Source organism: Prionailurus viverrinus, chromosome B2 (assembly GCF_022837055.1).
Source record: "Prionailurus viverrinus isolate Anna chromosome B2, UM_Priviv_1.0, whole genome shotgun sequence".
Lineage (NCBI taxonomy): Eukaryota > Metazoa > Chordata > Mammalia > Carnivora > Felidae > Prionailurus > Prionailurus viverrinus.
Window position 1 is genome coordinate 66,186,789 of NC_062565.1, and position 25,869 is coordinate 66,212,657.

The 25,869-nt window shown below is 36.9% G+C and overlaps 1 protein-coding gene across 2 annotated transcripts in view; it reads left to right on the forward strand.

Annotated features, from left to right (window-relative positions):
* The window catches only part of KCNQ5 (potassium voltage-gated channel subfamily Q member 5), a 521,883-nt gene that overhangs the window by 369,816 nt on the left and 126,198 nt on the right, over window positions 1-25,869 (forward strand). For both annotated transcript variants that reach the window (XM_047860007.1, XM_047860006.1), the window contains exon 3: window positions 7,743-7,869. In XM_047860007.1, coding sequence (XP_047715963.1) covers window positions 7,743-7,869 — 127 coding nt within the window. The remainder of the gene's footprint in view (window positions 1-7,742; window positions 7,870-25,869) is intronic.

The window sequence follows — 25,869 nt, forward strand, 5'->3', positions numbered from 1 at the left end:
TCAAATTCTCTTCCAATACACTAATAGTTAATGTACCATCCCCCAAAATAAGGAGAAATGTGAAAGGAAGCTAGAGTGACAATGGATGCATGTAATGGCCTCTCGGTGATGGTTAGTAAGCTTGTGTTTAGGGTCTTTTTCTGTTCTAGGAAGAGACGAAAATCCAAAAAATGACTTGCTTTTGTGTATTTATTTCCACATTCTGATTTAAATGTAGAGTGATCTCTAGATCTTACTTTCACTTCCTTGATATGTGTTATACTAGTAGAATTTTCCAAATTACAAAGAATTATAACTGCAACCCTTCTGACTGATGCCTTTCTTTGAAATTTATGACTCAGTTGACGTCACAGATCCTTTCCCTCCAGGAATTATGTGAGGAGGCATGCTGGCCTGCTAGCCCTGTGTTACTTTAAGTACACACACACAACACACACACACACACACACACACACACACACACACACGAGCCAAAATAGCTAGAAATTGATTATGTTGATATTCTGAATAAAGGCAATAGTTCCAATTTTGTATGTCTAATTAGCCACAGCTCTTCAAGGATTGGTGGAAATGTCATGGGGTTTATAATGTTGGCATTTCATCTTCACAAAAATGCCATTTGATGGCATAAAACCAGAAAAAACTAATGGTCACATTAGACAGCTTGTAGATTAGACAAAGGTCACTGTGTTTTAATGAACAGTGCTGTTAATTAATGAGAAAACAATTAGAACATGAGCTGTTAGGCATTGTGAATTTGTACAAAAAAATCAATCTGTACCTAAAATCACTTTGAGTAACTCAAAAATAAAGTAGCTGCAAGAACAGAATTTAAATCTTGAATTACACAACAAAGTCATCTATATTAATGAAATAGCATCACAGTTTTCTGGTGTGAGATATAAAGATTCTTCCTCAATATCTAGAATGGAAAGTTAGTACTAAGTTAGTATTCTCAATAAATATTCTAGATAGAACCTAGGACTAGCTTTACCACTGCCCATTAGGTTTCTTAATTTCTATATATATTGTTTTTAGTCTATAAGAATAGGAAAGGTATTCTGTGTTTTATCAAAATTCTGAGTAGAAATGAGGAAACACTATAACTTCTTCAAGACAGGTGATAAAAATAATAAATATTGCCTTTTGTTCTATAGAGAACTGTCAAAGCCAAGCTTTTAGAAGCTTCAATAAAGGATAGAACCATTGTTAATAATGCCAACTTTACATTATAGCTTTCCTCCAAGGAGGTCAAGTACTCCAATAATGATTCACTAATCTCTTTAGCAACCATTTGAATAAATAGTGGATATTTTATTTCAATTAAAAACAAGCAAGAGAAAATGAACTGATTTATCCTGAGGTATGGCAACAAAGGCACCAGAACGTGTCACATGGCTAGTCCAAAAACTATTAGAAGAACCACCCCTAATTTAAATCATTTCAACTGAGCATAGTAAATGTTTGTATTTTTATGTCATTTGAAAATAAAATAAGAAGACTCCATCCAAAGGGTCATTTAGAGAGCATCATTAACTCAAAACACGGTGAGAACAGATCTAGTATCCCAGTCTGAAGAGGAACACATTTCCTTTAGATGGTGGGGGATGGCTTTCTTTTTTTCATTGAAGTTTTTTTTTTTTTAACAATTGTTGATTCACATTCAGCTGTAAGAAATAATACAGATATATCCTACATACACTTCACCAGTTTCCCCAAATGATACAATTTTGGAAAGCTATAATATCACAACCAGGCTAATAATATTGATACAGTCCACAGATCTTATTCACATTTCCCCACATATCCCACATTTCCCACATTGCGCTTAAGGTATTTGTATGTGGGTATGTATGTATTTGTATACGGTTGTTCAGTTCTATACAGTTTTGTCATATTTGGAGGGTCATGTCAAGACATCAAACAGCTCCATCACCACAAGGATCTGTCAGGTTGCCCTTTAATACCTATAGTCACATCTCCTTCCCACTCGCATACCTCTACCCCCATCCCTGACTTCTCAAAACCACTAATCTGCTCTGCATTTCTAAAATGTTTTCATTTCAAAAATATTATATAAATGGAATAGCATGGTATGTAACCTTTTGGGATTGCCCTTTTTTCACTCAGCATAATTCCCTAGAGATTCATCCAAATTGTTGTGTGTATCAGTAGTTCATTTATCTTTATTGTGGAGTAGAGTCCATGGTGAGGATGTATCAGCCTGTTTAACCACTCACGTGGTGAGGACATCTGGACTGTTTTCAGGTTTTGGTCATTATGAATAAATCCACTGTGAACATTCATGTACAGTTTTTCGTATAAAAAAATTTTAATTTCTCTGGCATGAATGCCCACGAGTCAATTGCTGAGCATTTGAGGAACTACATGTTTAGTTTTATAAGAAATGATCAACTTGTTTTCTGAAAGGGCTGTACCATTTTACATGGTCACCATCAGTGCATGAGTGATACAGTTTTTCTGAATTCTCCCCAGCATTTTGTGTGGACTAAATTTATTTTATTTTTGCCATTCTGCTAGGTGTGTGATGTTACCTCATGTGGTTTTAATTTGCATTTCTCATATAGCTAATGATGTTGAATATCTTTTCACATGCTTATTTGCCATCTCTATATCCTTTTCAGTGAAATGTCTATTCATGTCTTTCACCCATTTTCTAATTGACTTGTTTGGGTTTTTTTACTGTTAAGTTATGAGAGTTTTTATATATCCTAGATACCAGAACTTTATCAGATATGTGGTTTGTAAATATTTTCTCCCAGTCTGAAGTTTGTCTTTTCATCCTCTTTTGATGAAGTCCAGTTTATCAATTTTTCCTTTTATTTCTTATGTTTTTGGTGTCAAATATTTGCTTAACACAAATTCTAAAAATGTCTTCCTATGTTTTTTACTAAAAATTTTATAGCTTTAACTTTTAAGCCTATGACCTATTTTGAATTGACTTTTTTATAAGATGTGAGTCAGTTAAGCATCCAACTCTTGGTTTTGACTCAGGTCATGATCTCAAGATTGGTGGGTTTGGGCCCAGCATCTTGCTCTGCACTGACAGTATGGAGCCTGCTTGGGATTCTGTCTCTCCCCCTCTCTCTGTCCCTCCCCGCCCTCTCTCTCTCACACACACACACTCAAAATAAATAAACATTTTTAATCCATATTTTTGTACCTCTATCCAAACCCATATTTGTCAGGGTATATTTCTAAGTTCTCTATTCTGTTCCATTTTTCTCTGTGTGTCTTATCCTCCACCAATACCACATACTCTTGATTACTGAAACTATATAGTAGGCTTTAATGTCAGATAAAGTAACTCTTTATTCTCCAACATTATTCTCCCTTTTCAGGATTTTGTGACTTTCCATATAAATTTTAGAATAAGCTTGTGTCTACAAAAAACACTTCCTGATATTTTGATATAAATTACATTAACCTATAGATCAACTTATGAAAAGTTAACATCTTTATTATGTTGAATCTTCCAATTCATGAACGTGGTATTTATTTAGGTCTTAGAATTCTGATTTCTCTTATCAAAATTTTACAATTTTCAGCATGCATATCCTCCTTTTATTAAGTGCATAGCTAAACATTTTATTTTCTTTGGAGTGGTTTATAAATAATATTGTGCTTTTAATTTTGGTTTCTATATCCTCATCATTAGTGTACAGAAATGTGATTACATTTTGTATGTTGATCTTAAGTCTTGCAACCTTACAGGACTCACTAGTTCTAAGCATTATTTTTGAAGATTCCTTGCAATTTTCCCTGAAAACAATCATGTCGTCGGCAAATAGAGACAGCTTTTTTTTTTTTTTTAAATTTTTTTTTTTTTCTCAACGTTTATTTATTTTGGGGACAGAGAGAGACAGAGCATGAACAGGGGAGGGGCAGAGAGAGAGGGAGACACAGAATGGGAAACAGGCTCCAGGCTCCGAGCCATCAGCCCAGAGCCTGACGCGGGGCTCGAACTCACAGACCGCGAGATCGTGACCTGGCTGAAGTCGGACGCTTAACCGACTGCGCCACCCAGGCGCCCCGAGACAGCTTTATATCTACCTTTCCAGTGTGTGCCTTTTATTTCTTTAACTTACCTTACTGCAGTGACTGTATTTCTCAACTACGTTGAATGAAAGTGTTGAAACTAATATCTTGCCTTGTTTCTTGATTTTAGGGTAAAGGATTCAGTCTTCCACCATTAGTATGACATTAGCTATAGGTTTTTGTAGATGCTACTTGGTTTATGTAGATGCTACTTATCAAATAATATAGTAAACCTCTATTCCTAACTTGCTAAGAGTTTTTACCATGAATGGGAAAACTGTATATCCACATGCAGAAGAATGAAATTGGATCCTTTTCTCACTCTATATACAAAAATCAACTCAAAATGAATACTTAAATGTAAGGCCTGAAACTATAAAACTGCTAGAAGAAAACATAAGCAGCTTCTTGACATAGGCCTGTGCAATGATTTTTTTTTAATTTTTTTTAATGTTTATTTTTCAGAGAGAGAGGGTGTGAGTGGGGAAGGGCAGAGAGAAAGGGAGACACAGAATCGGAAGCAGGCTCCAGGCTCTGAGCTGTCAGCACAGAGCCCGACGCGGGGCTCAAACTCACGGACCACGAGATCATGACCTGAGCCGAAGTCGGACGCTTAACCGACTGAGCCACCCAAGCACCCCAATGTTTATTTATTTTTGAGAGAGATGCAGAGACAGAGAGACAGAGAGGCAGAGCTTGAATGGGGGAGGGGCAGTGAGAGACTAATACTGTATCATCTCACTTATATGTTGAATCTAAAAATGTCAGACTCATACAAGCAGAGAGTGGAATAGTGATTACCGAGGACTGAAGAGGTAGGGGGAAAGGGGAGATGTTGGTCAAAGGGTACAAAGTTTCACTTGTGCAAGATGAATACCAGTATACAGCATGTTGACAGATCTATTCCCCACCTGTCAGATTTGGGATGCCCTCCCTTCTCTGACTCAATAGCATTTTGTTCCTTATAATTGCAGTAAAGTGTATATTTCAGGAACCAATAGACGGAATTTGGTCAAAGTGGTTTTCATGCTTTTGTTCCCTATTACATAAGCCCCAGGTCCTTGGGAAAGAACATTTCCCACAGCCTGTAGCTCTGGACCTGAAAGAAATGCCCCATAGTCATCCACTGAGCTCTCCTCTCCCACTGCTGCTTACTCAAGGATTAGAAATTTTATCCCCTATAGAGAACACTAAGTAATTGCCTAGTAAGGAGAGGAGAATTCTGACCCTAGTGTTACTTACCCCAAGGCAGAAATTGTGACCCTGTGGTAAAGTCCAATTACAACTTCCTCTTGCTTATTTGGAAATGAAGGATTTTTCCCCTAACCTCTTAAAAAAAAAAAAGGCAGCAAGCAATATTCCTGAAAAAGGGGCCATGAGTTACGAACTTGTAGATATAATTTATCCTGCCTCAGTGCAACATAGAAATGGTACAGTGATGGCCTACCTTACTTTAGAACAATGGCCACACATCTATTGGTTTCGTCTGTTCCTATGAAAAAGAAAATTCATGGGGTGCCTGAGTGGCTCAGTAGGTTAAGCGTCTGACTTTGGCTCAGGTCATGATCTCACGGTTCATGAGTTCAAGCCCTACATCAGGCTCTGTGCTGGCAGCTCAGAGCCTGGAGCCTGCTTCAGATTCTGTGTCTCCCTCTCTGTCTTTCCCTCCCCTGTTCATGCCCTGTCTCTCCCTCAAAAATAAATAAACAATAAAAAAAAATTTTAAGAAAAAAATTCATTGCATGATGTGCCTAGTTGCTCAAGCTACATTCAGGACTCTCTTGGGTATCCCTTATTATATGACCTCTCCCCAGTGGCATGCTGGACTTCTTGGCACAAGTAGGAGCTAGAGGCAGGGATTTAAAAAAAGCTGACCTGCCATGAAAACTAGATTGGACTTCATGGGCATCTTAGGCCTCTCAGCATGTTTTCTTTATGTGGAAAGATGTGCTGGATTAAATATAGGTGATCTGGCACTTTGTCCATCTTAGTGAAGGAATAGACTCAACTACCTAGATATATACGCAAAACCAAAATAAAATGAAACCCTCATATCATTAATGAGTGTATGTTAACCATAGTTTTGGTTATCTGTGCATAAAATCATCTTTGGAGATTTATTCTGTAAGTAGTTTTAAGTCACTGTAAGCAGTGATGATATTGGAGATTTATTCTTCATCATGAGAAATATTAGTGGGTCACTTAGTGCAAAATAACAGAAGGATAGAATGATATATCTCTACTAAGTTTTGCAAAAGTGCAACATATTATCACATGCACTAACTAAACAGAGACATTTGCCTGAAACAACAAAAATGCCATTTTTTTAAATTTAGTAACAGTTTTTATCTTGGGACATGGGGTGGGAGATTAGGACCTTTACTCTCTATGCTCTATATGTCTGTGATGTTTGAATGTTTTAATAAAGACTACTTATCACTTTTATAATTAATTAATTGTAATAAAAATCAATTAGTAAACATTGTCCTGCATGATAAATGCTAAGTCAGCCCTTGTTTAAAAACAAGAAAGGGAAGGGGCACTTGGGTGAGCCAGTTGAGCGTACGGCTTCAGCTCAGGTCATTAGCTCACGGTGTGATTTCCTAAGAATCCACGGTGTGGATTTCCTAAGAATAAGGATATTCTTTTACTGGGTTCGAGCTCCCAGTCGGGCTCTGTGCTGACAGCTTAGAGCCTGGAGCCTGCTTCGAATTCTGTGTCTCCCTCTCGCTCTGCTCCTCCCCCACTCATGTTCTGTCTCTGTCTCTCCTTCAAAAATAAAGACATTAAAAATTTTTTTAAAAAAACAAGAAATGGAATTATTTTTTAAAGAAAATAAATTTCAATAAACTCAGTGCCTATCCCTCTAAAGGGACAACACAGTGACTATGATAAGCTTGCTCCAGAGATGCTTCATTCTTAACAAATTCTATTTGGCTTCTCATTCTATGACCCACTACTTAATGAGCCACTTTAGTTGGCCTTTCCCCAGGGCTCATTCACAACTGTTCCTAAATAATGCCAGTCCTTTTGCTGGAGCAGGTGTTATTTTCTGGGCATCTTCACCAAAAGGCAACATAAAAATTAACAAGCTTCAGATCTGGAGGATTCAGGGTCTCATTTCAGGCAAAGAATATATGTGTCACACACACAGTAATGCTTTTGGAACTTTCTGTCTAATAAGAAGATTTTGACATCATAACAAAAGAACTCAGTATACTTCTAAATGTTTATTTCCTTTTCTATAAGAGCAATTCTTAAGGCCTAAGGGATTATATCATTTCTTGCAGCAAAGTGAAGGTCTGTTTTTTGTATAAGTGTAAAGCTGTGTTTTCAGGGTCCCCTCTTTCATTTCAAGTATCTCGCATGCTATCAGGTAACTAAGTCAGTTACACTGTATATTCCACACAGGGAAGATCTATAATTCAGCCTGCCCATTTAGTATTAAAACCAACTCCTAAATTTGCAGTATTAGGAACTTGCATAGGACTAGCATTCCAAGGTAGAAGTACAGACAATGTGAGGCTCAGATGTGCTCTGGGTTTAGAGGGAATGTTAACGTTAGTGATTAACAACTATATGTTTTATAGCAAATGTCTAAGTGTCCAGAAATGCCCATGGAGCTTCTTGCTCTGGTTTGCTCCATAATGCCTCTCTCTAACATGTCTTATTTCATATCTTAGGAGTTCGTGATGATTGTCGTCTTTGGTTTGGAGTTCATCATTCGAATCTGGTCTGCAGGTTGCTGTTGTCGGTATAGAGGATGGCAAGGAAGACTGAGATTTGCCCGAAAGCCCTTCTGTGTTATAGGTGAATATCAAAGTCCTAGATATACAACACTGCATCCTTTTTTTCTTTATTGCAATATTTAATCAATATTAAAAGATAACATTCATGGAACATTTACTGTGGGTCAGGCACTTTGTGTTTTAAAAGCATTGACTCACTTAATCCTAACCATAACACTATGAGGTAAGTATTTTTATTATCTCCATTTTACAAATGAAGAAACTGAGACAAAGAGAAGTGAAAGAAAGTGGTGGAGTTGGGAGTTTGAGGCAAGTGGTCTGGCTCTAGACTATTCACTTATATCCAATTAAGTTACAGTGAAATGTATGGTTCTCCAGTATTGTCTTGAATTAGGGAAGCATTGATTTCCTTTTTTCTTTACAATATGAGCAATACCCCTTTTATGCTCTTGACAAACTGGAGTGGATAGCAATGTATTAGTCCTGATAAAGCATCTCAATTAGCATGCCTCAAGGATGATTACAAGTATGGCTTACTTTATGTATGGGCAACTTTAGACCTGATAAAGTGTTTTACCCTGTTAAATTTGAGTTCCCCCACAATGCAGTCCCTGAATAAATACCACTTCTTTTCAGCTCTCTAGCTCCTGTGGTTTCAGAGGGATTCCATCACCTGGGTACCAGCCTGAAATTATACATTTTCATGAAGATGTCATACAGCAGTCTGGACTTAGGATCTGGCAACTCCCAGGAATATATTTAAAAGTATACCATAAGATTGAAAACTTATTCAATTATATCTCAATTTTCAAATTTTAAGTAAATTGCCTACATCACAATCCTTTATCCCCAAATATTTTGGTGTGGATTTCCTAAGAATAAGGATATTCTTTTACATAACCCTCCATAAATTGAACATTAATACTTTACCTAATCAGCTGATTGTATTCCAGTTGTATCAGCTGACCTAATTATGTCCTTTATAGCATGCTTTCCTCTCCCGTGCTGGATCCAGTCTATGATGAAACACTGCACTCAGCTGTCCTGTCTCTCTAGTGTCCTTCCATCTAGAATAGCTCCTCAGCCATTCTTTTTCTTGTAGGACATTGACATTTTTGAAGACTATAGCTTATTTTTTAAAAATAGAATGTTCTTCCTTTGGGGGAAAAAAACCCTAGATATAAAACCTGTTGTTGCTGTTGTTGTTGTTGTTGTTGTTGTTGTTGTTGTTGTTGTATAAAAGCTACATTTGGTTTTCTTACTCTTTTTTCCTTCCCACTTCTTTGGCAGCCATTCAGACCCAAATACTAAAAGTTCTTGGTGAGGCTTACTTACTTCAACTACTTCCCATCTGAGGAAGTAGGTTTTTATTTATGAGCTTGTTTATACTATATTCTTCATCGACAGCTAGTTTTCCATTTTATTTGAGGTTTCAGGAATTGTTGATTAATCTTCTTAGTCTCCTCCTTTCCCCCTGTTCCCTGCACTAATGGCAGAATGGACTTAGGCAGGTCTTGGAGAAAGTGTCTGCTCATCCTTGGGCACTGTTAAGAAGAATCCTTTCTTCCAGCCTTGCTGTATAGATGGAGCACTGTCCTGGGGATGGGAGAAAAGGTGGGCTGTCCATATGCTCTTTGCCACTGAGTTAATTTCAGAGTATGCTTGTTTCAAAAGAGTCACCATTCATTTAACTGAAATTTATGGAAATTTGGTTGTGTGTGAAGCACTGGAATTACAGTAGTGAATCCAGTAAAATGTTAAGTGAAACCTATCTTAAAATACCTGGTTTGGCTTTCACTACTGCAGTCTACTTGTCCAGCTGCCTGTCTTCTGCGAGAAATGGCTTTACTCCTTTTTGGAAGCCATTATGCTAAGATATGGAGGAAAGTAGGTAGAAATTACCCAGCCCCCAGGCATATCAGTGAAGGCATTTGATTTTTCTCTCCAGAGACTTTTCTCTTTTTCAATTCTCTGCTCCAGAAACATCATGAAGGACTTTAACTTGGTGTGAAACTATTGCACAAGTACTTTCTGTCCTATAAGGGCCCCAAACAAAACAATTCACAAGGCAGATGGTTGGCCAAGATTCACTCAGCTTCTACAGGATGAGGTCGGTTCATGGATGACTGAAGGAATGTTTCATTCCAGATTTTAAAACCAATTAAAAATTGGCTTTGTTCCAATTCCAGAGGCAATGCCGATGTATTTCTGGCCTGCAAGCTAAAAAGAAAGTCCTTTCCCAGATGCCTGCTGCCTTTTGATAGCTGTTTTCAGCTTTGGATACCTCAGTACATCTTAGTCCTTTAATCTGTCTCTTCCTGTCTCAGATCTTCGTGGTCATGATAGAATATCTTTTAAAAAAAAATATGTGGCTCTAAAACTGATGTCAGGATATCTGTAATCTTAATATCCTAATCACCTTTGGGCTTATTGTGGCCCAGCTGAATTGATGTAATAGTGGAGCATGTTCAAATGTGGATCTTCATATGATGTCAGTAAAATTTAATCTACACAGAAGAACCAAATGTCATCTGCCTGAAGGCAGCAGGCTGTGGCAGGTGACTGTAGAATAGGCCTGTTTAATAGGTGCATAAAAATGATTGATACCACTGATAAAATGATAAAGTGCAATGTAAAGTGAGCCCTGTAATTCCCTTGTTCAACCTAATTTACCATGGCAAAATGAAAAAAAAAAAAAGAAAGGAAGGAAGAAATGGGGTCTCTCATCTGTGAAAACTATTCTGAGTTTGCAAATGTAGCTAATATCTCTCAAGGCTCCATGTATTTGTAAGAGTTGATTACCCTGCACACGCTAAATACATGCCCAAATGTTTTCAGCAGTCTTGAGCATTCCAGAAAAGGATACAGAAAAAACTGTGGTAGCCTGGCTATGCCATGGGAAATCCTTTCTGTGGGCACATCAATGTTGTTCTTTCCAGTTGGAAACAGACTGAAGCTACTGCAGTGGTCAGCTAGTGGACCTCATATAGTTTTGAGTCTGAGAGATCAACTGATAGTATTTGGAGTGGCTAGAGGCCCCACAGGCTAATTCCCAAAGACTGGAACTTCCCCCTCCTGAACTGCCTACCCCCTCCAGCCCTGCATTCTAGGCAGAATGAAGAGCATTTTAAATTACAAAGTCATCATGTACTTGTGTTTGAACAATATATTTTAAACAAGTATAACCAAAGGGAAGAAAAAGTTTATTCAATTTTTTAAAAATTAAGTGCTTTCTTTCATTACTATATTGATTTATCTCTTCTTGGTTTGGGGAGTTTGCTTTGAAAACTGGTAAAAATGTTATCTTGTATTGCAAAATTCTCCCTTATACCTGTGTGTTCAATTTACATCTCTCCTCTAAGACTCTTTTGAAATAACATGTGTATAGCTGTAGGCAATAATCAGTGCATTACCAATTTGGAGAGTCAAGTATATTTTGGGATAACTACCCCAAGATGCCCTTCACTTATCTAGACTGGCTGCTTTATGAGTTCTCTGCATTCAACCACCAATCAGTGGCCTCAGTATTGAGAATGTGTGAAATACACTCAAAGACTAATTTCATAGTCATTCTTTTTTTTTTCTGCTTTCATTAATGACCTCCCTGAAAATTGCAAATAGTACCAAAAGCTGGTACTTAGATCACAATAATGAGCCAGATGTGTCAGGAAGCCAACAAATTACTTCTAACAGTGGCTTTTTTGGATTCCCTGGTGACTCTTTCTAAAGACATATATAACAGAGCCATATTTCTTGGTCTTGCAGTATGTCTCAGGGAAGCAGAAAATACCAGCCTGTTATTAATCTTGGGTCTGTATTTGATGCTAAATATAAGTTGATTTCTTCTTGCTATTTTAACAGTTTTCCTTCAGCATTAATATTTCCACAAGGGGACAAAAGAGGCAAACCACAGCACAGATGTTTCCCGCACGAATTGGGCATATACGTTTTTGACATGAGATAACAGTCACTCAGGAAAATGTCAACAAGTGCATTTTTTTAATGAGAAAAAAATAACCAGTTTCTTCTTTGGCTAAAACCAAATTGAAGCCCTTATTAAAATTAACCACACAGCCAAGGCCACTCTAATATATCTGTGAGTTCATCTTATTAAAAGGCAACATAAGCTGCTCATGTGTTCAAAAGTTTTATCAGAGACTCCCAGAACTGCCACTGGCTTCTAAACTGAAGATTTGAAACATCATTTTCCATTTCTCCTTCTTCCCCATCTTTTGTTCTAAGAGACATGCTCTTGAATTGCACCATTTTCTTTATCTTCCAATCTTTCCTGTCCTTTAGGAGAAATTCTGTTCTCTCAGATTATTTTCTGTCAGTCATTTACTCTTCTGCTACTACTCTTTACTTCTAAGCATTGAAACTCCTTTAGACTCTTTCCATATGATTGGTTGGACCATCTGAGGACAATTAAACCCTGTTGGATTAATTGATCACAGAATACTAAAGTCATTTCAATCCTTCTAGTTGATAAATGATATTTATTGAGACTTGCTGTATGCTAGGTACTGCACTAAGCATTCTATAAATATTCTTATTTAATTCTACATAGGTATTATAATATTCTATTTCATAAATGAGGATTTATGAGGAACGACTCCCAGAATTCAGGAAAATGCTTTGCTTACTGTTATCAGTTTATTATAAAAGATATATTCAGGAACAGCCAAGTGGAAGAGATGCATAGGGTAAGGTACTTGGGGCAAGGGAATGGCTAACATGGAGCTTCCATGACCTCTACAGGCATGCCACCCTCCCAACACCTCGGTGTGTTCACCAATCTGGAAGCTCTCTGAACCCCATGGTTTAGATATTTTCATGGAGCTTTCATTACATAGACATAATTTATTAAACGTTGGCTATTGGTCATTAAATTCAATCTCTAGACCCTGTTCCCTTCCCAGATGTCTGGAGGATAAGGCTAAAACTTCCAACTCTCTAATCATGATTTGGTCTTTCTGGTAACCAGGCATCATCTTGAATTTACCTAGGGACACCCCCACCACCCCCCCCCCAGGTACCAGTCATCTAATTAGCATAAAAAGACACTTATAATTCCAGAAATTCCAAGGGTTTTAGGAGTCATGTGCCAGGAATCCAAGACAATGAGTATTTCTCATTGAACCACACTACCCAACTGTAAGAAAATTGCTCTTATTTAAGTTTATTAGTATTTTTACTTTAATTTTTAAGTTTATTTATTTATTTTGAAGAGGTTGCAGAGGGAAAGGGAGAGAGAGAATCCCATGCAGGCTCCGTGCTGTCAGTGCAGAGCCCAACACAGGGTTCATACCCACAAACCATGGGATCATGGCCTGAGCTGAAATCAAGAGCTTAACCAACTGAGTCACCCAAGTGCCCCTAAAATTAAATATAATTGAAACTTGTCCACTGTCATCAACTTACAGACAAAGAATCTGATACTTTTATGTTCATCATTAGTAATCTAAGATCTTTGAATGAGAAGCCTGGCTTTAGAAAACAACATGAATTGCAGTATTGGCCTTACATATCAGCCTTATTATATCAACTAAATCAGGTTATCTATTGCAGCTTTCTAACCTAAAAGGGAAATGGGTCTCTAAAATAGACTTACTTGCCTTGTATAAAATTGCATATTTTTTTAAGCAATGTTATCATAAAGTTCTCTGGGTATTTCCTAATTGGGGATATCTCCAGAGTAAGTGATCTTACTCCCAGAAATGCCTTCTCATGTTTGTTAAGGTTAGTAGACTACTGAGAGACTTGTCTAAACAGATAGTTGTTGACTTAGTACACAAATTTGAACTTATAAGGTGGCTTGATTAGCTGATATGACTTAACCATATAGAGAATGCCCTTAGTTGGAAATGAATACCTAAAGATTATTTCCCAACTGAGAGCCTTTCCTCTACAGTCAGGAACAAGACAGGGATATCCACTCTCACCATGATTATTTAACATAATACTGGAAGTCTTAGCCTCAGCAATCAGACAACAAAAAAGAAATAATAGGCATCCAAATCTGCAAGGAGAAAGTCAAACATTCACTATTTGCAGACAACATGATACTCTATGGAGAAAACCCTAAAGACTCCACCAAAAAATTGCTAGAACTAATACATGAACTCAGCAAAGTTGTAGGATGTAAAAATCAACAGCAGAAATCCGTTGCATTTCTATACACCAATAATGAAGCAGCAGAAAAAGAAATCAAGGAATCAAACCCACTTGTAATTGCACCAAAAACAATAAGATAACTAAGAATAAACCTGACCAAAGAGGTAAAAGATATGTACGCTGAAAAATAGAACACTTGTGAAAGAAATTGAAGAGGACACAAAGAAGTGGCAAAACATTCCATGCTGATGCATCGGAAGAACAAAGACTGTTAAAATGTTTACACTACCCATAGACATTTAATGCAATCCCTATCAAAATATCACCAGTATTGTGCTCACTTTGCAGCACATATACTAAAATATCACCAGTATTTTTCACAGATCTAGAACAAAGAATCATAAAATTTGTATGGAACCACAAAAGACCCCAAATAGCCAAAGCAATCATGAAAAAGAAAGCAAAGCTGGAGGCATCACGATTCTGGATTTCAAGCTGTATTACAAGGCTGTGCTGATCAAGACAGTATGGTGCTGGCACAAGAAGAGACACGTAGATCAATGGAACAGAACAGAGAACCCAGAAATGGACCCACAAATATATGGCCAACTAATCTTTGACAAAGCAGGAAAGAATATCCAGCGAAAAAAGTCTCTTCAACAAATGGTATTGGGAAAACTGGACAGCAACATGCAAAAGAATGAAACTGGACCACTTTCTCACACCACACACAAAAGTAAACTCAAAATAGATGAAAGACCTAAATGTGAAACAGGAAGTCATCAAAATTCTAGAGGAGAACACAGGCAGCAATCTCTTTGACTTCGGTGAGAGAAACTTCTTACTCAACATGTCACCAAAGGCAAGGGAAACGTAAGCAAACATGAACAATTGGGACTTCATCAAGATAAAAAATTTCTGCACAGTGAAAGAAACATTCAACAAAACTAAAAGGCAGCCTGTGGAGTGGGAGAAGATATCTGCAAACGGCATATCTGATAAAGGGTTAGTATCCAAAATCTATAAAGCACTTACTAAACTCAACACCCAGAAAAACAAATAATTCAATTAAGAAATGGGCAGAAGACGTAGACACTTTCCCAAAGGCATCCAGATGCTAACAGACATATGAAAAGACGCTCAACATCATACATCATCAGGGAAATACCAATCAAAACCATGATGAGATACCACTTCATACCTGTCAGAATGGCTAAAATTAACAACACAAGAAACAACAGGTGTTGGTGAAGATGCGGAGAAAAGGAAACTCTCTTGCACTATTGGTGGGAGTGAAAACTGGTGTGCCACTCTGGAGAACACTATGGAGGTTCCTCAAAAAGGTAAAAATAGAACTACCCTATGATCCAGCAATTACGGTACTAGGTATTTACCCAAAGGATACAAAAATACAGATTCGAAAGGGTATCTGCACCCCAACGTTTATAGCAGCATTATCAACAACAGCCAAACTATCCAAACTATGGAAAGAGCCCAAATGTCCATCAACTGATGAATGGATAAAGAAGATGTGGTGCTTGTGTATATTCCATCATATATATATATTCCATCATATATATATATGAGTAATATTCCATCATATATATATATATATATATATATATATATATGATGGAATATTACTCAGAAAAAACTGAAATCTTGCCATTGGCAACAATGTGGATGGAGCTAGAATATATGACACTAAGCAAAATAAGTCAGAGAAAGACAAATACCATATGATTTCACTTATATGTGGAATTTAAGAAACAAAACAGATAAACATATGGGAAGAGGGGGGAAAGAGAGAGAGGAACAAACCATAAGAGACTCTTAACAAAAGAGAACACACTGAGGGTTGATGGAGGGAGGCAGGTGGGGGATGGGCTAGATGGGTGATGGGTATTAAGGAAGGCACTAGTTATGATGATAGTACATAGTACTATCATAGTACTTATTGTACTGTACTGTATGTACATAGTATTGTACACTGTATCTGTGAAATTCATTCACAGAACACTTATGTGCCAAACATGATCTTTGGTACTAAAGACACAAAGATGACTAAAACATAGTCCCTGACTGTGAAAGTATGGTCTCCTTTGTCCTTAGAAAAGGGCAGAACCAGTAGGAGGGAGACTAATTATGCTGATACAGAGCAAAAGTGATGGAGGTAGAAGTTGTCACAGTAAGAAGGATATAGAATATCATGATTGATTATATGAGACAGAGAAGCAAAAGATACCCAAGGTTTGAGCTCAGTCATTCAACAAACATTTATACAACACCTACCATGTCCAAGCATGGTTCTCTATGCTGGGAGGCTATGTTGTGCCAAATGGCCCATGGCCTCCTTGTAGAGTAATATTCCAGTGGATGGAGAAAAATCCTATGCAAACATATTTTTGAAAAACAAGGTAGTATCAACTAGAGATAATTTCAATGAAAAAAATAAAACAGAGAGATTAGGGGCAGAGAGACTAGGTGGTCCAAGAGAGTCTTTCTAAGGAATGGACACTCAAGTTAACCTGAATATTAAAAAGGAGCCATTCGTGAGATTTAAGCACAGATTTTCCAGGCCAGGGAATAATAACTACAATATTCTTGTGACCCAACAGCTTATATAAGGAAGAGACATAAGGTCATTATGGCTGGAGTTCAGTGAGCAGTGGGCAAGTAGTAGGAAACGAAAGAGGGACAGTCACACCCTGAAAACCATGTAGGCCATTTGAGGCCATATAATAGTTGCCTGATACAGGACAGCTTCTGAGATGGGGCCCTAGCAAGCATCCAGTAGCTTGATGACAGGCCTAATGGTGAATATTTGGGTTGAAAAAAACAAGAAAAAAAAATTTTATCAGGCAGTGAAAAGTATATAAGTCTCAGGGTTTCATAGTCATCTGTAACTGTTCGAACTTGTTATCAGCAATATACAAATTATTATTTATTCAGAATATAAATATATTCCCTCTGACTTTTCCATGTATCCATACATATCTACCCTTAGAAACATGAAATTTCAAAATTAAGAGAAAATATGTTATCTTCTATGAGCAACTGGAATTAGGAGAATGTGATGGAAGGTCTTTTATGGCCCCACTGGTAACTATCACCAATGAGCGGTCCCCAAGGGTCTGCTTCCCAAAGGACTCTGCTGCAGACTCTTAGTTATGATGGTTGCAATGCAGATTTATTTCATTAAAGATTATTTATTTCCTTTGAGACATTGTCCCTTTTTGCCTTGAGATGTTATCTAAAGACTTATGATCAATAAGAAGCATTAAACTATCACTATGGGGTAAATTTTCAAAGTGGTGCTTGAAATTTGCCAGTATGAGTCCCATTAACTTCAGAGGAAGTCCTGCAGTTAAAACCACTGCACATGGCTTTAAAAATGTTCTACAGTATATCTTCGTGGTGCTGCTTTTTTTTTTTAATAAATACCACAGAGCAGCTCAGTGCACAGCTGATTGCAGTATTTAAGAACGTGGATAATGTACTGTGCAGTAGGAGGCTTTTAAAATTAGATTTTAAAGCTTTATTCCTATTAAGAGTCACAACAACAATATAAATGCATCTTTAATTCTTCAAAGAGTACCTTTCTATAAAGGAATTTGGAGCTCAATTAGAATATAGAGCTCATAAAGCAGCACCATGTTCCTCTGAGACATTGTTTATCTCCCTCCATAGATAGAAAAAATTGAGGCTCCGGGAAGTGGGGGTGCTTTGTGCTCGGCCCTTAAGTTAGCAGTGAAGCTAGGAATAGAATGCCAGCCTCCCTATAGCTCACTGCTCTAAAGCACTGCCTCTTGCAAGAGTCAAATTTAATTACAGTATAATCCATTTAATCTACACATGGAAGAATAATGAAGGTGCAGGAAAAAATGAATTCATTAACAGGTTGGTGAGAGACCATGTTATATAGATTAGCTTCTTTTTGGGATCCAAATTTTCAGTATGTTCTAGTTGGTGTCTGATGCTGTGACAGATGATCCTAATTCTACTGACCACAATTAACAAGACACTAATTGTTTTTTCTTACTTTGAAACATAAGGAAGGGTTCCAGTTGAAAATTCTGCAGAACCATCTTTTTTGTCAGAAATAAAACATAAGGACTGTTGTTAAATAAGAGAGAAAATCGTGCATAATTCCCCTCTGCGCTCCTTCTGGGTTAAAAGAAAGAACTATATTGAGTTAAATGCACAACTTACAGCCTTCCTTGAAACAAAAGATGAGTGAGATTTTGCTTCATTTTTTACTTTTGTTTATTTTTCCACTAATTCACTGTGTCTGTGTCCATGCTAGTCCATCCATTCTCTATTTCCTATATGCACATTAAAAAAGAGACAATAGTTTTAGAGCTGTATTTAGATAAGAAATCTTCCTTTGAAGAGAAAAATAACAGGAAATTAGGAGTTGTGGTACCTGGTGTTATATGAACAGGAATAAAATTTCATGGTTTAAGTTGTAATCATGCTTATAGACTATCTCATATAATTCATAATAATCTTATTGAAGTTGGAAGAGATTATGATCCCTATTTTATATACTTTTTATATACCAAAAAACAGAAACTTAGAATAAGGGCCTTATCAAGGATCACACAGCATATAAGCAAGAGAATAAAAAAAAAAAAAAAGGAAGGAAGAGATTTACTCATATCAAATTCTGACTTCTTGCTATGACACCACATTGTCTCTCTACACAACCCTCATGTGGCATAGGAACAAATAAATAAACCATGCGATGAGGTCTGATTCCTACCCCCAAATCTCCCCAAACCCCATGGGAGACATTTACTAATATGAAGTCTAAAACAAAAGAGATGTTAGTATCATAAAAAGGTGCAGTTCCTTCTGTCAACAGTCATCTTTCTAAGATCTGGCCTTTTTTTCAACTTTTTATTTTGAAATAACTTCATACTTACTTAGAAATTGCAAAAACAGCACATAAAGTTCCCATGTATCCGTACCCTTTACCCAGCTTCCCCCAATGATAATATCTTATATAAGTGTATTACAATTATCAAAACCAGAAAGTTGATGTCGATATAGTTTATGAAGTAAACTGCAGGCCTATGCTTATTAACCAATAATGCTCTTGAGATCTATCCAAATCATTGGATAGATCATTTCCAAATGATCTAGTTCCAAGCTGTTCATTTCTTTTTCTTGTTGAATGGTATTCCATGATATGGATGTACCACATTTTGTCTATTTTCATGTAAAAGATCATTTGGGTTGTTTGTAGATTTTGGCTATTATAAATAAACCTGCTATGAATGTTCATGTAGAAGTTTTTTGTATGAACATAACTTTTAATTTCTCTAGGGTAAACATCCAGGAGTAGGATTAAAGGGTCATATGGTAAGTGTATGTTTAACTTTATCAGAAACATCCAAACTGTTTTCCAGAGGATGGCCGTTCCTTTTAAAATACAGAAATGCCTAGGCTATTCCATGGCAGTAAATTACATCTATGCTGACTTCAATGACATTTTTTATTTTCATAGAAAATGTATGTTTCTGCTTTGTCTGTTTTTCTATAAAAATTATTTTAATAAGCAGAGTTTCTGAAATTCATATTTAACCATTTGGGTCAAGAAACAAATGAAAATAGAGCCTATTAAGGAGGAGTTCTTCATTCTCTGGCAAATGAATATAAATTTGACGTTTACATAGATGAAGTATTGAGAGAGCAATTAATGTTAAAAGCCAATGCTGTACAAAGTCCTGAAGCACCACTATTTAAATCTAACTTTACACTGCAGAAAGTCCATATCCAAGTAAACTTTATTGAGACCAATAATAATTATGTTTGCCTGCTAAAGGATGTATATAATCACATGACAGCCTCGAAGGATGACTCCCACAGAATAAAATGTTTAAAATTGCCACCAAGGCCCGATGGTGCTTTATGGTAAGTTGGAGCCCTTATTCATGGTCCTAAGAGGATGTAAAAAGAGGTCATTAGTCCTCCTTGATCCCAAACGTTTTGAAAATCCCCCTGTTCTTAAACCTATTCTCTAAGACTCTGCTTTTCCTCCCAAACCCTGCTTAAAGTGTCCCAGTAGATCTTACATTATAACTAACAAAAAAGTCAAAAGTTAGTAACAACCCCATGTGGCCAAATTCGTGAATTTCAACTTCATCCTCATTCTGGTCAGAACCAATGTTGGAACAACTAATTACTCATTGGGAAAAAGTTCAGGTTGGATCTATATTTATCTCATCATATATCAAGATATACTGGATGCAGAAATGGGTAAATTCTCTTGTGACCTTGGAACCAAGATGGCTTTTCTAACTATAACTAAAAATAAAGAAGTCATAGGGGCATCTGGATGGCTCAGTCGGTTTAAGCGTCCAACTTCGGCTCAGGTCACGATCTCATGGTTCCTGAGTTCGGCCAAGTGTTGGGCTCTGTGCTGACAGCTCAAAGCCTGGGGCCTGCTTCAGATTCTGTGTGTGTCTCTCTCTGCCCCTTCCCCACTCATGCTTTCTCTCTCTCTCTCTTCCAAAAATAAAAAACCATTTAAATTTTTTTAAAAAAATAAAGAAGCTGTAGAGGAAAATATTGATAAACTTAAGCCAGATGAAAATTACTAATTGATAAAATTAGGCCACATAAGATTAAAGAATACTGCATGATAAAACAAAAGAAAACAAACAACAAGCAAAATCAAAAGACAAATGTGGGAAAATATTTACAACTTCTATCAGAGACAGTTAATCATCCTAAACTGTATAGGAGCTGCTGAAATCCAGAAGAAAAGCCCAACAACCCAGTAGAAAATAAAAGAAGGTAAATGAACACGAACAGATAGTTCACAAAAAAATAAATACATATATGACTCCTAAACATACTCAATCTTATCCTAACCTGTCAGGTTGGAAAAAATCCAAAATCTGACCACAATCATTTTTAGTTAGACTATGAGTAAACAGGCCCTGATACTCCACAGGAGTGCAGACTGGTATCACTCTTATGGAAAAGTGTCAATATTTACTAAAATTACATAACATTTACTCTCTGACCCAGGAATTCTACTTCTTAATATTCCCATCAATGTATAGGACATGTTCAGTATAACTGAATAAACAAAGAATGCAAAAAGGAAGGTCTTTCTGTATTGCTATAGAAGGATCCAAGATACATTAAGTAAAAAAAAGAATTGTAATATAGCATATAGAGTATGTAACTTTTGGTGTAAAAAAAATAAAGAGTCTATATTCACATTGCTTTTATCTGTATAAAGCAACATTGGAAGAATGAGTAGGAACAAAGTGAATGGCGCTGGGGTGGGGGAAATTAGATTTCTCGTCATTTACTTCTTTTTTGTTTTTAAGTTTTTATTTAAAAAAATTTTCTTAATGTTATTATTTACTTTTGAAGGAGAGAGAGACAGAGCATGAGCAGGGAAGGAGCAGAGAGAGACATAGAATTTGAGGCAGGCTCCAGTCTCTAAGCTGTCAGCACAGAGCCCGATGCAGGGCTTGAACTCCCAAACTGTGAGATCATGACCTGAGCCAAAGTCAGACGCTTAACCGACTGAGCCACCCAGGTGTCCCAAGTTTTTGATTAAATTGCAGTCAGTTAACATACAGCATAATATTGTTCTCAGGTGTACGATATAGTCCTTTCACACTTCCACAAGACACCCAGGGCTCCTCGCAACAAGTGCACCCTTAATCCCCATCCCCTATTTCACCCATCCCCCGCCCACCTCCCCTCTAGTGACCATCAGTTTGTTCTCAATAGGTAAGAGTTTGTTTTTTGGCTTTCCTCTCTTTTTCACTTCTTTGTATCATTTTCATACTTAAACCATATATATATATATATATATATATATATATATATATATATATTAACTATTCAAAACTAAGTAGAAAGAATTGTTGCCTACACATAGTAAGCACAGCGTAAATGTTTATTGTCATTATCATTGCATAGCAGTATCGGGGTCTGTTGGTTCATATAATGTGCAGTTGTGCAAGATCTCACACCCACTCAAGACATTTTTATCATTGCAAAGAAGGACAATGCCAACGATAACTTTCCATAGGATTTTCACATGAATGCCCACAATCCTAGACTGAAATAACATAACATATAGCATTTTTAACTCTCTTAATAAAGCCCTATTCTAAAAGGTGATCTGCAATTTGCTTTAATGTGTTCTCCATATAATTCTTTAATCTTAAACTTGGAATTTTAGTTGTATCTTCTCAAAAAGATTGCCCAAGAAGATTAAATGAGGTAGTGCATGCAAAGTACTTAGCTAAGTGCCTGGCACGTAATAAATACTCAACTGTTAGGGATAGTAAACTGAATCATAATAGTAATGGATTCATTGTATTCTCATCAATCCTGGAAGTGATAAATATAATCAGAAAAAAAAATCAACTTGGTAAGACCTCTTTGTATGTTTTTGTTGATTGTTTTTTCTTAAATTGTCTTTCTCAAAACTAAACTTTTAGGGGTTGAAAGTCTATGTATCTTAAACAAGAATAAATTTTATTTTAAAAGAGGAGGAGAAGGAACCACATCAGGAACTTTTTGAGACTAGAGCTCTATAGATGTGATTATTGCAGAAATGGTTGTTATGGTGCCTAAAGGGTGTTGGGTTAAATAAGACGGGGTTTGTAGCTTTGTTTTTGACTGGTTATTAATTATGGTTTCACCTATGTTGCCCCCAGGAGGGCTTTCTGGCCACATAACTAGGTTCCTTATATTTCTCCTATCATAACATCCATCATCCGAGATTGTGGTCTCTCCATTCAGTGTCTTCTATGCCAAGTGTCCTTTCACCCCTGTATGGGCAAAAAAGGTGTCTGTCTTGACCACCTCCTCCATGCCCCATCCATGCCCTTTATTATTATATACCCAGATTCTAGCAGTTTCTGACCACAATAAATGTGTATTAAGTGAATAAAAAATTTAAAAACTTGCCAACTAGTAGATATTCACATGCAGAACCTCAAGCCCCATTGTACCCACATACACAGTGTAAAAAGAACAATATGAAGAAATAAAGAAAAAATTGTGTGGCAATTATCTAAACAATGAAAGATAGAACATAGCACCTTTGCCTCAGCTATCGGGAGTTTTCAGAAGAATTATTTTTGCCTGCATTTTTTTTGTCTAATTGCTTCAGTTCCCTACTTTAACTTGGTCACGTGAACATGATGACATTTTTAAATAAAGTGCTTATTTTGCCTACTTATAAAATTGTAGGCTCCTTTACAGAAGGCTCTTCTATTCCCATGCTGCCTTTTTCTCAATATTTTTACTCCTGCCTTTTGCAAAAACGCTTTAAGTATTTGATTTTAGCCCCTACCACAGACTCCGAATCTGTGTTTGGAATTTGGAGATCAAAGTACTGATGCTAATCCTCAGGACATTTGCCAACGTCTGACTTAAGAATCCATCTCTTATCAGGTTTCTGTGGTTTTCTGGAGTATTTACCAATCATAGTGTTCAAATGTGCACATCTGAAACTATTTTTTACTTACATTTTCTTGATACTTCCCCATACTTAGTTTGTGGGAAAATGTCCGGCTTCCGTATGGTATTGAACTCTGTCAGACCTTCTCCATCCTCTTTATAAAGGATTCCTAGGTTGTATCACCACATGTTTTCAATAAACCTTGTTTTTTGTTCTCCTTTAAACAGAGCGTGTCTTATTCAAAAAGCTCATGATGGTAGGAAAAGAATTGATAATGAAAAGAAACTGAGTCCAAAGTAGGATTTTTCCTCATAGTGTTAGGATTTGTTATGAGGCAATATGTTTCCCAGTCTGAGCTACAGTTTGCAGAGTCGGTTGCCATGAATTCTAATCCTGTCTCTGGAAGTAACATTGTATTATCTTACACAAGCCTCTCTGGGACACTGTTTCTTTCCTTTAAAACTGCAATATACTATGTAAGGTTCGCAAGCAGTAACACACAAAAGCAAATGTGAAATTTTAAAGGTCTTAAAACTTTCCTTTATCTACCGCCAATGAGGGCAAACTTGGCCAGGATTTTATAATTAAAGATGGAACTTATATGTGTAATTAAACAAGATCTATTTGGTTATTGACCTCCTAAAAATACAGATAGATGGATAGAATAGATCTGCACATGGCACCAAGTATAATGAGTGCCAGGTATCTATTTGTGGCATGTATTTACTCAAATTCACTCCTTTAAACCACTCTTTTCATTCTTCACAGAAGGAAAAGTCCATTTTCACACCCCAGTGTTTATCCCTAAGGATTATCCAGAAGCCTAAACTTTATCCATTTCTTATTTCTAAAAATAAGAGATTGTGTATTGAAAAAGATTAAGAGAGCCAGGTGTACCAGGTAATTCTCAATTTCCCCAGATAATACTTAGAATGAATTGCCATCCATAGGTGTCCTTTGCTTAGTGACATTTTAGCTGAAATGGCATCTCCATCTGCAAAACCCAAATAGCACAGTGTATTCAAAGAACTTCCTGAAGATATCCTTTCAAAAACTTTAGTAGTAGGTGATGATTAATCATAACCTGCATGTCATCTGAAAATAGATATCAAGTTTCTCAAGGAAAGATTACATATCCCAATACTAACCGTAACCGGCTGCCAAGATTTCAAAGAGCCAGTATCATTCAACTGCTTAGGGTAAGTGGAAAGCATTGAAAGTTAGGAGTTTTGTTTTTACTCTGTAAATTTAAACCTGTAATGGCATTGTTTGATATATAAACATTCAGGCTATGACTCTGAACGAGATATCTAAGCATTGGATTTCATCATAGGATGTTAGGGGATTTCCAGTAAAAGTTTCAACTTTGATCATTCACTGGTGGGAATCCAAATCTTTTTTTAGACCTGTAGTCAAATACTGGTATGGGGCTCTGTTGAATTGAAACTGACTGCGGAACCATTTGGTATATATGAAAATAGGTGCTAGGAGAATGTTTTAAACATCTGAGGATGTCAGTGTGGGAAATTGCTGCTTCTAAAAGCCTTTCTTGTACTCTCTGTATCAAGAAATATAATATAAAGTCATCATGTCATTGCCCTAAAACATGTTCTGAATATGAAATACACATGACTTTTCATCTTTTGATGTACTGAGGACTGATGGGATTACACCTAGGTAATTTACTCAAGATACTACAGTGTGCCTTGAATAGGATGTGTTTGCCTCCTACTCATTACAGTGATTCTCAGAGGACAAATGCTTCTTTCATGTTTTATAAATACAGAAACACAGCTTCTTTATATCCCCCAATGTGTACCCCACATCTAAAATTAAATGTTTGTGATCGCACTCTGAAGCAATAGTTTCAGTATATTACTATTATTGGAGATTAGTCCTGTAGCATAAAACACATGTGCATGCACATATGCACGCTGACACACACACACACACACACACACACACACACACACACACATCTACTGCCTGACTCTGCAGACCTGCTTTCTCTCTGAACTCCAGATTCACCCACTGTCTACCAGATGTCTAGAGGGCATCTCAAAACTAACAAGGCCAAAACTGAACTGTTCATTCTACCCCTCAAATGGCCCTCCTTTCTGCTTACCCACCCACCCAACTGCAGTATTCCCCCATCTCAGTAAATAGCACTTCATTCATCCAGTCGCTCAGGCCAGAAACCCAGAAGTCACCCTCCGCTTCCCTTCTTTATGTCACAACCCACAATCAATACTTCAGCAAGTCTTGACATCCCAGCCTTCACAACTTGTCCCATATCCAACTCCTTCTCAGCTCCTCCTCACTTTAACTTTGCTCCTCTAAAGCTGCCCTCCCCTTTGTCCAGACCATCAGGTGGCTTATTAACTGGCCTCTGACTTCCACTCTTGCCATCCAGCCCCATCTTGATCTGTTTCCCAAAAGCAACCAAAGTAGTCTTGTAAAATACAAACCTGATCCTGACCTCTTCTGCCCCAAACCCAT